Source organism: Oryx dammah, unplaced genomic scaffold (genome assembly GCF_014754425.2).
Source record: "Oryx dammah isolate SB20612 unplaced genomic scaffold, SCBI_Odam_1.1 HiC_scaffold_13, whole genome shotgun sequence".
In the NCBI taxonomy this organism is placed as follows: Eukaryota; Metazoa; Chordata; class Mammalia; order Artiodactyla; family Bovidae; genus Oryx; species Oryx dammah.
Window position 1 is genome coordinate 29,534,162 of NW_024070197.1, and position 12,397 is coordinate 29,546,558.

A 12,397-nucleotide genomic window follows, 5' to 3' on the forward strand; every position below is an offset into this window, starting at 1 on the left:
CTGTTCAGCTCAGATCCTCACCAGAAGACCAGCCCACCACCCAGCCCTGGGCCCTGCTTCTGTCCCTCTTTCAAGGCAACACTGCCCCCAAGGACTGTCCCAGCATGGGGATGTCTCCGTGCAGGGGTCCTAATGCACATGTTGATGGCCGGCCGCAAGCTGGGCCCTGTGAGCTTGGCTCCCCCCCGCCTCCATGCTTGTTTCCTTTCCCCGGCATGCTGGATTCCACTTAGCCCCCCATTCATAGTCTTCTGGAAAGAGTATGTTTGCATCTTACCAGTGCAGTGCCCTGCCTTGTCCACCATTTACTCAACCTCAGTCATTCTGCCTGCCCCTGGCCAGAGAGGGGGTGAGGTTTTCAGACGGAGGAGGCTGATGCTCCACGGCCACTGTGGTAGAACTCTCTCTGCTTCCCACCTCTGCTCCTGCCTTTTGCCTTTCAAGGAGCCCAAGGAAGCTTTCCTGGTGTTTGTACTGGCCTGCCTGCTGTGTGTGGGGGGGCTCTTTTGTGGAAGGAGGGTGTGGGGAAAGAGGAAACAGCCCAGAAAGGAGATTGGGCGAGGAGCGGAGAGTGAGGGAGGGTAGGTGTGTGTGGACACGTGTCTGTGTGTGCCTGCCTGGGTCTCTCTGAGCCTGTTGTCTCTGTGCGTGTGGATGTGTCTGTGTCTCCTAGAGAATCTATGCCCAGCCTGGCAGACGGGAAGGGATCCCAGACTTGGGGTCTGTGAGTGAGAGAGGCCCAGACCCAGAAGGCCCTCCCAGCAAGACGCACCAGGCCCCAGGGCAGGAGCACGATGCCAAAGGCTTGAGAGGTGTCAATGCCGGAGCTGCCAGCACGAAGAGGGTGGTCTCCTCTCTCAGCAGGGGCCGCTGCAGCCCCTGAACACCACTGAGCCGCAGGCCCTGGCCCAGAGACCATGAACTCCCATTGCCATCCCTATTGAGGCCTGAGGAGAGGAGTCTGGCTTTAAGAGGAGCCTGTCAGGCCACAAAGCTGCCCAGGCGCCCACTCCCAGATTACAGTCTCATAGCCAAGACCTCTGCCCCTGCCAGGCCCCTGGCAACCTGTGCTGCATAGGAGCAGGCCTTCAAACTCGCCCTGCTGCTTTTCTGGGCTGGGGGCGCCCACTCCTCCCTTTCCCCATGATTCTCTGAGGACTCCCTGACACTCGACAGAAACCAGGATCTGTTGTGGGCCTGGTGGCCAGGTTCTTTCTTCAGTCCCTTCTGTGACCATCTCGCGGGGCTTGCCGCCCTGAGCCTGCCTGCTGGACTGGCGGCTGGCCTGTGCCCAGGCCTGGCAGTGTGGAGACGTGGGGGGGGTGGTCTGTGGCTGCTGTCTCACTGCCTCGCTCTTTCTCTCAGAGATTCAGAAGCTGGTGCTGGAGGGCCGAGTTGGGGAGGCCATTGAGACCACACAGCGCTTCTACCCAGGGCTGCTGGAGCATAATCCCAACCTGCTCTTCATGCTCAAGTAAGTTTGGGGCCCTGCCAGCTCCCCCCGTCACCCTGCTGGTGGTGGGAATATGCAGCCTGGACCAAGCCCAGAGCATGGCTGCTCTGCTCCTTCCGCAGGTGCCGCCAGTTTGTGGAGATGGTGAACGGGACTGACAGTGAGGTCCGCAGCTTGAGCTCTCGAAGCCCCAAGTCCCAGGACAGCTACCCTGGCTCCCCCAGCCTCAGCCCCCGACATGGCCCCACTAGTTCCCACACGCACAATACAGGTCAGCCGCTCTCCGGAGGGCTCTGGGAAGAACTGGTGTGGAGAAGCAGGGCCATCCAGATACCCTTCCCCAGGATGGGCGCAGGGCTTGCTGCCAGATGGGGCGGGGATGGGAAACGGGACTGCAGTTACTCCCAGGCTCCCACTGGGCAGCAGGCCGGCCCTCTTCTGACCGTCCCCCGGCTTTTAGGAGCAGACAGTCCCAGCTGCAGCAACGGCGTCGCCTCCACCAAGAGCAAACCAAACCACAGTAAATACCCTGCACCCAGCTCCTCCTCATCCTCGTCATCCTCGTCATCCTCCTCATCTCCCTCCTCAGTGAATTACTCTGAGTCCAACTCTACAGATTCCACCAAGTCCCAGCCCCACAGCAGTACCAGTAACCAGGAGACCAGGTACTTGTTCTGCTCAGCTTCTTCCTCCGGCTCTGTGCCCACTACAGCCTGTCCTGTGAGCAGCCCCCTGCCCTGTGTCCCCAACTTCCTCATCAGCTCTGTGCCTGGAATAGTAGTTGTGGACCTTCAAGGCCAGGCTTTGGCTCCAGCTTCCCATCTAGCTTGTGATTCAGCTGCTGCTTCCCTTGGCCCCATCTTTCTCCAGAGGTGCTGGCACTGAGAATGTGGTTGCCTCCAAGGATACCAGGCCTCTCAGAATGCCCCAGGGTCTATACAAAGGAGTTTTTTCTGGGCTCAGTTCTCAACCAGACAGTTTGGGCCGGTAGAGGTTGTAGACCTGCAGACTGTAGGTGGCTCTCAGCACCCCAGCATGCTTCAAGGCTGACCCGGCTTTGGCTCCCAGACATGCCTGTCCTGACTCATTTGCCCTGGTCATTGGGGATCTAGAAGTGCATAGAAGGAGCGTGCCAACTCAGAGGAGGGCGGAGGGGGAGAGAGTCACAGAGACAGCGTCGGGACTGGAGTGGGAATGAAGTGACAAGCCTTTGGGGATGGCTGGCGTCACAGTAGGGTCCAAGTGTTGGAGCCTGGGAAACTGGGAGCTATCCTTTCATGCCCTTTGGGGACCTCAGTTTATCCACAGCAGCCTGTGGCTGAAGCCTCAATGGAGGCCCACCCAGGCTGCTCCAACCACATTCCCTTAGCCAGCTCCCATCTCCACCCTTCTCCACAGCGACAGTGAGATGGAGATGGAGGCGGAGCATTACCCCAATGGTGTGCTGGAGAGCATGTCCACACGCATCGTCAATGGTGCCTACAAGCATGAGGACCTGCAGACAGATGAGTCCAGCATGGGTAAGGCTGTGCCCTCACCCGCCCGCTGTTCCGCAGGTGGCCGTGCTCTGTCCCGGTGCCCTCTCCCCTCAGTGGGGGTAGGGGTGGGGCTGGGCAGGCTGATCCACTGCCTCTGTAGCCATCACAAATGGGTGTTTGCGATGGGAAGACCTCGGCCTGCTGCCCAGGCTGGGTTCCTGCATTAGTGGCTGGAGGGGGTTGGTGAGAGCAGGTACCCTTATGAACCCCTTACATCTTGCACAGGGTGGGAGAGGGAAAGCTTCCAAGTCCTGCCTGACCCCTAGACCCTATGCTGGGTAGACTAAGAACAGCTCAGCTCAGGGTGGCCCCCCTGCCCCTCTTAGCCCTCGCTTGCCTCCACCAGAAGGGCACTCTCACCCCCATCCCCAACCTAGGTCCTTCTTGCCATGTTCTCTTTGGGGTCCCCACCCTAGTCCTCCCTTGTTTCTTTGTGCCCTCCCGATGTGCCCCCTGCTGGGCTCCGGGTGCAGATGATGGGCATCCGCGGCGGCAGCTCTGCGGGGGCAATCAGGCGGCCACAGAAAGAATTATCCTGTTCGGCCGCGAGTTGCAGGCACTGAGTGAGCAGCTGGGCCGGGAGTATGGCAAGAATTTGGCCCACACGGAAATGCTGCAGGTATGGAGCAAGCCAGGCTTTTGTACAGCGTGGGCCCCTGTTTGGTAGTAGGGGCGTGTGGTGACTCTGGGAGGGCACTGGGGGCAGCAGCAGTAGGAGAGAGTGAGCTCTAGACAAGACCGTGGTGGGAAATGGGACATCGGGGTATTTTGTGCCCTCCCTGACACCGTGCAGGGCCCCATATCCCCCTGGAGCCATGGGGCCTGTTGGTGCGTACCACAGTCCTCTCAGAAGTGCCCTGTTCCTTAGGATGCCTTTAGCCTGCTTGCCTACTCAGACCCCTGGAGCTGCCCAGTTGGCCAGCAGCTTGACCCCATCCAGAGGGAGCCTGTGTGTGCCGCCCTCAACAGCGCCATTTTAGGTAAGTGGCTCTAACAAAAATAAGCTGTCCCAGGAGTGCCTGGGGTGGCCCCGTCACCCCTCCCTTGTTTGTCCAAATCAGGGCAGGGAACTCTGCCTAGAGGCTCTCTGGTGGCCCGCAGGACTCTTGGGCTCCCGTGACAGAACCCTGACCTCCCTCTGCCCAACTGAGTTGGCCAGCTAGATCACAGTGGGCCCTAGACTATGACCTGGGCCCAGGACAGCTCATTGCTCCAAAGAAAGCTAAGGTCCACAGGCTCTTGACAGGGTCATAGCCTGGTGGTTTGAACACACTTGGAGACATCTGAACTCTCTCTTCCGAGAGATTCTGTCCACTCTCCCAAACCTTCTGCTCCCAAAGGAACTTGGACCTGGGCTCAGCCCTGATCAGGGCAGTGACCAGGTCTTGTCTCTTCTCCACAGAGTCTCAGAACCTGCCAAAACAGCCCCCGCTGATGCTCGCCCTGGGCCAGGCATCTGAATGTCTACGGCTCATGGCCCGAGCGGGCCTGGGATCTTGCTCTTTTGCCAGAGTCGACGACTACTTGCACTAGCTGACCACACTGGCTGGCCCCGCCTGGCCCTCCCTCGGCCCCAGGGCTGGAGCAGCCCTGCTCTCCATCGGCACCTGGTGCAGGGACCCAGAAGCCACGGGCAGAGCCCACTCCTCCTGCCTGGCCTCTTCTGTTCCTTTCCTCCCTTCCTTCCTTTCTTTTTCTCCCACCTTCAGTCTCTCTCTCTCTCCCTCCTTCACGTGCCGCGGCCTATGACACAGTATTGGCTGGTTACTCTTCATGTACCGCCTTCTGTTTTGAAAGAGGGGGGTTGTTTTGAGGAGAGGTTGGGGTTTTTTAATCTTTTTTTTTTTCCCCCTCTTCCTGACTGAGCCACCAGTATTTATCTCTGGAGAGTTTGTGCTGAGCTGGTTTCTGCTAATTTAGTGATGAAGCCTATCCACGTTGGTGATAGCTTATTATTTTCATAAGTAAAAATGAGATTATATATATAAATATATATATTAAAAAAAGACACAGTATTTATCGTAGTGTTAGTGGTCCAGCACCTCTTGGGTGAGGCTGTCCAGACACCATGTTTTTATTTGAGTACAACTCATCAAAAAAGAATCATCTCTGTCACCTCAGCCAAGGGATTTCTTTATTTCAGGCTTCCCCTTTGTTGAACCACAGGCCCAGCTGCAGCCTAGGGAGGCCCAGTAGGCTTTGGGAGCCTCATAGTGGGCAGGATAGGCTAAGCTGGTTTGCAGCATCCGAGAGATGTGGGTGCCTAGGCCTCTGAGAGTTGAACTGAGCAGAGAACTGCAGGGCCAAGGGGCCACAGAAGAGATGACTTGGCCCAGGGCTAACAGCAAAGCGAGGGAGAGGGTCCTCGGCCAGCACGCTGTTCCCCATCCTACCCTGTCTCTCACTGCCTGCCTTGACTGACTCTCTTCCCTTTTCAACATCCTACCTTTCCTTGTTGTTAAGATGGCCAAATACTTCATTTCCTCTAAACTGATTGCCTGGGAACTACCTGCCTTCAACCTGAGAGCTACTGTGTGTCAAGCTGCGGGGAGGGAGTCTCCTACCAGGACAGAGGCCCTTGGGCACAGGGGCTGCCTTCTTCCTGCCTGGGTCTTCACCGTCTCTGCACAGCTGAGATGGAATCAACACTTCCTGTTGAGAAGCCAGGACCTTGTGGAGGCAGATTTGTGGACTGCCAGTCGCCAGAGTGGATGGAACCTTTGACCCCCCAGGCCAAGCCTCACTGTAGCTGTGCCAGGCAGCTCCCTTCTTAGGAAAGACTGTTAAGAGTATTCGCTGGCCAGAGGAAGGGACCTCATGGGCTTGACAGATGTCCCACTGTCCATGTCCGACAGATCCTCCCAGCTAGTGGGTCAGAAACCATTTTAGTACTGCCATCAGGGAATCAGGAGAGGAAGGGCTAAGATGGCGGCCAGGACTTGAGCAGGCTATCTGTGGAGAGGACTGACCGCCCATGGGAAGGAAAGGGAGGTGCCCTCCTGGAGGAGCAGGAGGAGGGGCCAGGATTTCCCCATCTGCTTCACAATGGGAGGGAATGTACAGACAGTCCCTGCTAAGGGGCAAGTTCAGAAGTCAAGCTTCCAGTCCCTGCCTGGATCTGGGCTCTCCACCAGTGCATACTGGAATGTTTGGAATGGCCTGAGGTGCCCACTGAGACTTGCTGGACCTACAGCTGGACAAGAGAAATAATTGAGTTGGACTAAGTGCTGGTGATGGGGTCAGGGCCCTTGGCCCTGTGCTCCCCGAGAAGTCTGTCCTGGGACACAATCCTGAAGGTTGCTGCTTTTTCTTGGTCCCCACTGGGGCCCCTGCTGGCAGCCCAGAGACCACGAACCATCAGGAAGGTGGTGTCCTGTCTGTGAAGGAAATTCATCCTCTGCAAACCTGGGAATGCCCAGCTCCCAAACCAAGGGGTTGGAAAAATCAAGCTGTTAAAATGGTTGGAAGCACTCAGGACTGGGAATTACAAACCAGAGGCTTTTGCAATTGGAATGAAGTTCAGAGACCATCTACTCCACCACTCCTCTCCTTTTATAGCTAAGGAAACAGGCCCAGGAGATTAAGTGACTCAACACATGGGGGCAGAACTGGGACTAAGCTCATCCCTGTGGCTTGGACACTGTTTAGGCCTAAAGCTGAATGGCAGGCGAGGGATTAGGCTGGTGAGGCCTCCAGCAATGTCTGAGCAGCTGGTACCTTCAGGGGTGTGTCAGGGGTGGGGATGGGTGCCTGGGCTTGGGTTGTGGAGCGGCTGAGAGGGCCCCGGAGGGCTCAGGACAGCTGTGTGCTGCTCGGGGTTGGGTGTCCGCCTGGCTCACGCTCAGTGCCCACGGCCACCTCCCCATTTTCTGTGCCTTATCTCACTGTTTCAGCTGAGTCCAAGTTGTTTACTCTGTTCCTCTCCAGAGGGGCACTGTGTCCCAGTTGGACAGCTCACCTTTGGGACATTGGCCTTTGCCCCACAAGCCGTGGAGAGGACCAAAATCAAGCTGCTTGAGCCCACTGTCTTGCTGATAGTCCAGGCCTGCCTGCCGACCAGCGGAGCCCCTGCTGCACACCCAGTCCTACCAGCCTACTTCTAGGAGCCGAGAGTGGGGAAGGCACCTGGGAGGAGTCCTGGTGAAGAGCTGGACTTCAGCCAAGGAGGCAGGAGGAAGACCTGGCTCTGTTGGGTCGTTCAACCCTGGGGGAGCAGCCTTTCCCTCTTACCTTTTCCTCTTGTTCCACCAAATGGTCGCTCTTTTCTAGAGCAGAAACTGACGGATACGCAACGATAGCCAGAACCCCTGTTCCTCACCCACCTGGGTCTGTGGCAGGATGTGGGCTGGCAGAACAGGGACATCAAGAAATGGAGAAGGGGGACTTCCCAGCCTCCCAGCATCTTCCTAGCCCGTAAGCAAGCACAAAGATGAGGCAGAGATCTGTCAGAGCTGAAAGTTCCTTTGGTTGCTCACAACTCAGGTATGCACACCGTGTGGCAGCTGGGCAGCAGAGCCCTACTTGACCGCAAGTCCCTTGCACCCAGACCTGTGGCCAGATCGTGCTCTGGCTGCCTCAGGCGCTGCCTCTTTGCATAGGGTTCTCCTCCATTAGAAACTACAGCCGACTCAGACGTCCTCCACATTGTGCACACTGGTTCTGCCTTTGTCCTCGCAAGTTGATACTTGGCATTAGCATGAAACTTGTGGGTGTGGGAGGGTTTAGAGAGAATTCTAACATAAAACATCCTATTAAATTGTACTTGAGAGATGAAAAAACTCCTGTTGTATTTTGACAGAATTATTTTTATTAAAATACACATCCATGAACAGTCATGAGTGTCTGGTCTCTGTTGTGAGTCTTACTGGAATTGAACCATCCCTAATGTAACACAGGTACCCTGGAAAGCTTGGCCTCTTCCCAGTTCATCTGTTGGGAGTGTCCAGGGCTTTGGTGTCTTCTCAAGGACCCTCAAGACTTTTGCAAGACCCCAAAGAACATAGGTACTCAAGCTTTTGATTCTCTCCTGCAAAACAGCCTTCATCCGAAACAAAAAGTAGCAAATTCAAAAAGGTGGGCATAAGACCTCCTCTCCTCAAAATAAGATATTTATTTACTTATTTGGCTGTGCCAGGTCTTAGTTGTGGCACTCAAGATCTTTGCTGTGGCACACTGTCTAGTTGTGGAGCACGGGCTCCAAAGCACATGGGCTTCATTGCCCCATGGCATGTGGGATCTTGGTGATTGAACCTGCGTCTGCTGCATTGCAAGGCGGATTCTTAACCATTGGACCACCAGGGAAGTCCCCAAATAAGATGTTAATACATTCCAAATATGTTCACTCCAGACACTGGACAGAAAGAACTCTGACAGGTATCAAAGTTAGCTTCCTTTCAGTCCAAGGGAAAAACTCATGCTGAAAAATCATAGTTTGGGTGACCCAGTGAAATTAACCTTTCTCAGCTTCAGTTTCCCCATTAACATGGTTAATTCTGCTACCTCATAGTAATAGATTATAGCATGCATAGAGCAGGGCTTGGGCAGCAAGAAAGAACATATCTTTCAGAGAAAGAACATATATGACTGCCCTGCCTCCACGAGGATGCCCCCTGATGTGACAGTCCTGTTCCTCCCTCAAGCTGCCTGGTCTGCCCCCAAGGCACCAGGGTTTTATGCAGAGGAGGGATAAAATAGATGCTTCTGTTCACCTGGAGGTAAGACTAGAAGCAAAGAAAAGGCCAAGGTGAAACAAGAAGGCAGGTTTGAGAAATATTTAGTGGATGTTAGCACCACAGGATGCGTGACCCGATGTGAGGGAGATTAGCAAGAGAGAAGGCAGTTGCATGCAAGATAATACAGGAAACTGGTCAGTGGTGGCTAAGTCACAGGGGTGAGGAGGTTTGCTGGAGAGCATATAAATGCGTATCTCAGAGACACATGTTTCCTGGGACTGGAAGAGGATTCTGTGCCCTAGTAAACAGCAAAAACTGTCATGGATGCTCAGAGTAAACATCACCTGCTAATTAAAAGCTCTAAAAATTCTGTTTTAAGATGTGTAGCTTAATCCAGCATTTTCCAAACTTGCATTACTACAGAATGTTTCACTCAAGGCCATTTTACAGGACTCTCAGGGAAAAGCTTCTTGTTTCCTGGCCTTTTGGCTAAAATCTAGTGTAGTATGGGGGTTTCCCAGGTGGCAGAGTGGTAAAGAACCCGCCTGCTAATGCAGGGGATGCGGGAGACTGCAATTTCGATTCCTGGGTCGGGAAGATTCCCCTAGAGTAGGAAATGGCAAACCGCTCCAATACTCTTGCCTGAAGAATTCCTTGGACAGAGGAGCCTGGTGGGCTAGAGTCCATGGGGTTGCAAAGAGTCAGACACCACTGAACGACTGAGCAAAGGGGAAAGCTAGTGTAGAAGGAAGAGTGGAGTATTAGATTAAGCACAAATGTCCTGGTTCCATAAGTAAAGCCACAGTAAATTCATTTCCCTCCAGACACATTTCCAGCATAGCTTGTCTTATACTAAGGTTTATAGGTTATTTTCGCTGCTCTAGCGGACAGTCTGGTGAAACAAAGGGTAATCTCATTACAAAGTCGTATTTATTGGGGGGAAAACCGGTTCCAGTAAAGAGATCAAGGGGGACTGAGGCCGCAGTCTTGAAAAGCACTGACATGTAAGCACAACCAAAGAACACCAAAAGAAGACTTGGAGCCCAGATACGCACGAAAAAGCGAGTCTTTAGGAGTTAGAAAGCCGGTAAGCCCGGCGAGTTCGAGAGAAATGTTCTGCAAAGATAGATTAGTCATCCAGCAGCCGACCTTCATTCATTCCGTGGCAACCAAGGCCCACCACAGTACTCAGAATCTCCTTGCTCTTCCAGCCAGGCAACCGACCGGAAAAGAGCCTAGGCTGGGAAACCGTCGGCTCCACCGCCGGAAACGAATGACCAGGGCTTCCAGCCAGAAGGCTTTACCTCCGCCCGGAGCCAGTGAGCATGCGTAGCTCCTGGACACGGCCCCTCCCTGCGCTGGTCCTCCCCAGTCATGGAGCATGCGCAGACTTCCCGCCGTCCCGCCCCTGCTTTTCCAGAGACCCCGGTTCCTTAGAAACCAGGCGGCGCGTTCCCGGTGGCGGCGCGCTAGATTCCGGGCCCGAGCGTCCCTGCAAGCCTCCCTCGCGCAGCACCAGTGGCTGCAGAGACCCGTCCGGGCCCATGGTTTCCAGGGCGGCGCAGGGCGGGGGATGCCAGCGTGCCAGGTGAGAGGCGGCCCGCGACGGCGGGTGAGGATGTAGAAGGGCATGGCGCGGCGGCGAGCGGGCGCTGGCCGGGCCTCCTCGGCGGCCCGGCGCCCGAGGTCGGAGGCGGGGATACGCAGCGCAGGAGCTGGAGGGGCCCGTTCTAACTGCCAGCGCGGGCTCGGAGTTCGGGAGTCGCCCCGGAGTTGGTCCTCTCACCTCAGAGATAGGACCTGCAAGTTTGGTCGTAGAATTGTAGAATTTTGGCTCCTGGAAGGACCTTGGCCATAACTCATCCCTTTACTGGACGCGAAAACCTAGGCCCCCCTGTCCATTGCCCACCAGCACCCCTTACCTGTGTGAGGACTGCCGCTTTGTGGCTAAGGATGTGAGGTGTGGGAACCTCAGACAAAGGGCCCGTGGCGTGGCTGGTCCATCGTCTTTCACAGTGAGAAGGGACCTGAGGGGACATATCTTTAGGGAAAGAGAGTTCAGGTGCCAGGTGGGAGAAGGGACACTCCAGAAGGTGCGAGTGGCTCCGCCAGTCCCGGAGTGTCCGCCGGCCACATCTCTGGGCCTGGCTTACCTCTGAAGCTCAAGAAGGAAGCAGAGGAACTTGCGGAGACGGAAGGTGAGGTGAAGCATTCTCAAGGCATTATCACATGAATGGTGAGGGAGAAAGGGGGGTCCGGGAGATCAGGACTTGTGAATGGTTGTGTGAAGCGTTTACTGCAGAAACTAAAGAACCAGACAGGAATAGAAAAGTTTAAAGCTGCCTTGGAGAAACACCAAGGAAGGTTATAAACGTTATTTATCTTCAGTGTTCCCACGGTGTCATTGCTGAGGGCAGGACACGGGAGGAAGCAAGTGGTGACTTTTGAATATCCAGAGCCTGGTGGCACAGGGCACAGAGGACCTTTTGAAGCTATGGGACACAAAGGTTGGAGATGGAAGAGCCCTGAATCTGTGACCCTTCAGTTGAAAGGAACAGCTGTTTAAATTAGGAAAGACACTTCATGTGTTATTGTGATATGGAGAAGATGAAAGTTGAGAATCTGAATACATTCTTGATAAGGAAACTCCTTTCCTTCTGAAAAGCTACACCAGGGATAAAGGGTTTTAAGGCCATCCATTTTACAAAAAATGTGCAAAAGTTACTGCTTTTGGACTAGGGTTTTTAGCAGACAGTTCTTTTGGATGAATGGGCTTCCCTGGTGACTCAGACCTCAAAGAACCTACCTGCAGTGTGGGAGACACAACTTCAGTCCCTGGGTGGTGAAGATCCCCCTGGAGAAGAGAATGCCTATCCACTTCTGTATTCTTGCCTGGAGAGCTCCATGGACAGTGGAGTCTGGTGGGCTACAGTCCATAGGGTTGCAAAGGGTCAGATACAACTGTGAAACTAACACTTTCACCTTTTTTTTTTTTTGGTGGAAGGACCCCCCCCAACCCATGCACACACACACTTTACAGTTTAAAGCTTCTGTTGTGAGAGGCTTTCCCATACCACCTGGTGGTTCTACTTTTCCTATAGAATGAGTACTTTGGATCTGATCTGTTATTTTTCTTGCTGGGAAAATTCAAATAGGTGATTTCTACAGTAATACTGGAACCCATTAGAAGTAGAATTAGCAATCAGAATCTAAAATATGGCACAAATGAACCTATCTGCAAAACAGAAACAGATTCTCAATAGAGATCAGACTTGTGGTTGGCATGGGAGAGGAGAAAAAGGAGGGATGGACTGGGAATTTGGGGTTGGTAGAGGCAAACTATTATATTTAGAATGGATAAACTACAAGGCCCCACTGCATAGCACAGGGAACTATATCCAATCTCCTAGAATAAATTGTAATGGAAAAGAATATTAAAGAATTTGTATATGTTTGAAACTGAGTCACTTTGCTGTACAGCAGAGACTGGCACAACATTGTAAATCAACTGTACTTCAGTAAAAAATAAATATAAATTTTAAAAAGGGAAAAAAGTACTCTCCCCAAAATCATAAAGATTTGTAATATGGGGAAAAGAAATGTGTGATTTTTAAAAGGTGGTCCATGATTCTAATCATCAAAGTCAGTTTGGCACTTGATAAAACTGATTTTCACTGTGTATTTGAAATGGCAGCAGGTTTTTTCCCCCCCTCAGAGTGATAAGAGAAGATGCA

The 12,397-nt window shown here is 53.7% G+C and overlaps 2 protein-coding genes across 3 annotated transcripts in view; both read left to right on the forward strand.

Moving 5' to 3' along the window:
• RANBP10 (RAN binding protein 10) overlaps nt 1–7,826 on the forward strand; it is a 58,255-nt gene extending 50,429 nt beyond the window's left edge. Inside the window, exons 8-14 of the mRNA XM_040253294.1 lie at nt 1,366–1,474; nt 1,576–1,724; nt 1,914–2,118; nt 2,852–2,973; nt 3,465–3,610; nt 3,860–3,971; nt 4,394–7,826. Coding sequence (XP_040109228.1) covers nt 1,366–1,474; nt 1,576–1,724; nt 1,914–2,118; nt 2,852–2,973; nt 3,465–3,610; nt 3,860–3,971; nt 4,394–4,524 — 974 coding nt within the window. The 3' untranslated portion in view covers nt 4,525–7,826. The remainder of the gene's footprint in view (nt 1–1,365; nt 1,475–1,575; nt 1,725–1,913; nt 2,119–2,851; nt 2,974–3,464; nt 3,611–3,859; nt 3,972–4,393) is intronic.
• Nucleotides 7,827–10,038: 2,212 nt separating this feature from the next.
• GFOD2 (glucose-fructose oxidoreductase domain containing 2) overlaps nt 10,039–12,397 on the forward strand; it is a 41,138-nt gene continuing 38,779 nt past the window's right edge. The window contains exon 1 of one of the 2 annotated variants that reach the window (XM_040253338.1): nt 10,039–10,251. The gene's annotated coding sequence lies outside the window, so the exon portion shown is untranslated. Of the gene's footprint in view, nt 10,252–10,689; nt 10,862–12,397 lie in introns of those variants that run through there. The other variant, XM_040253339.1, reaches the window with a different exon arrangement.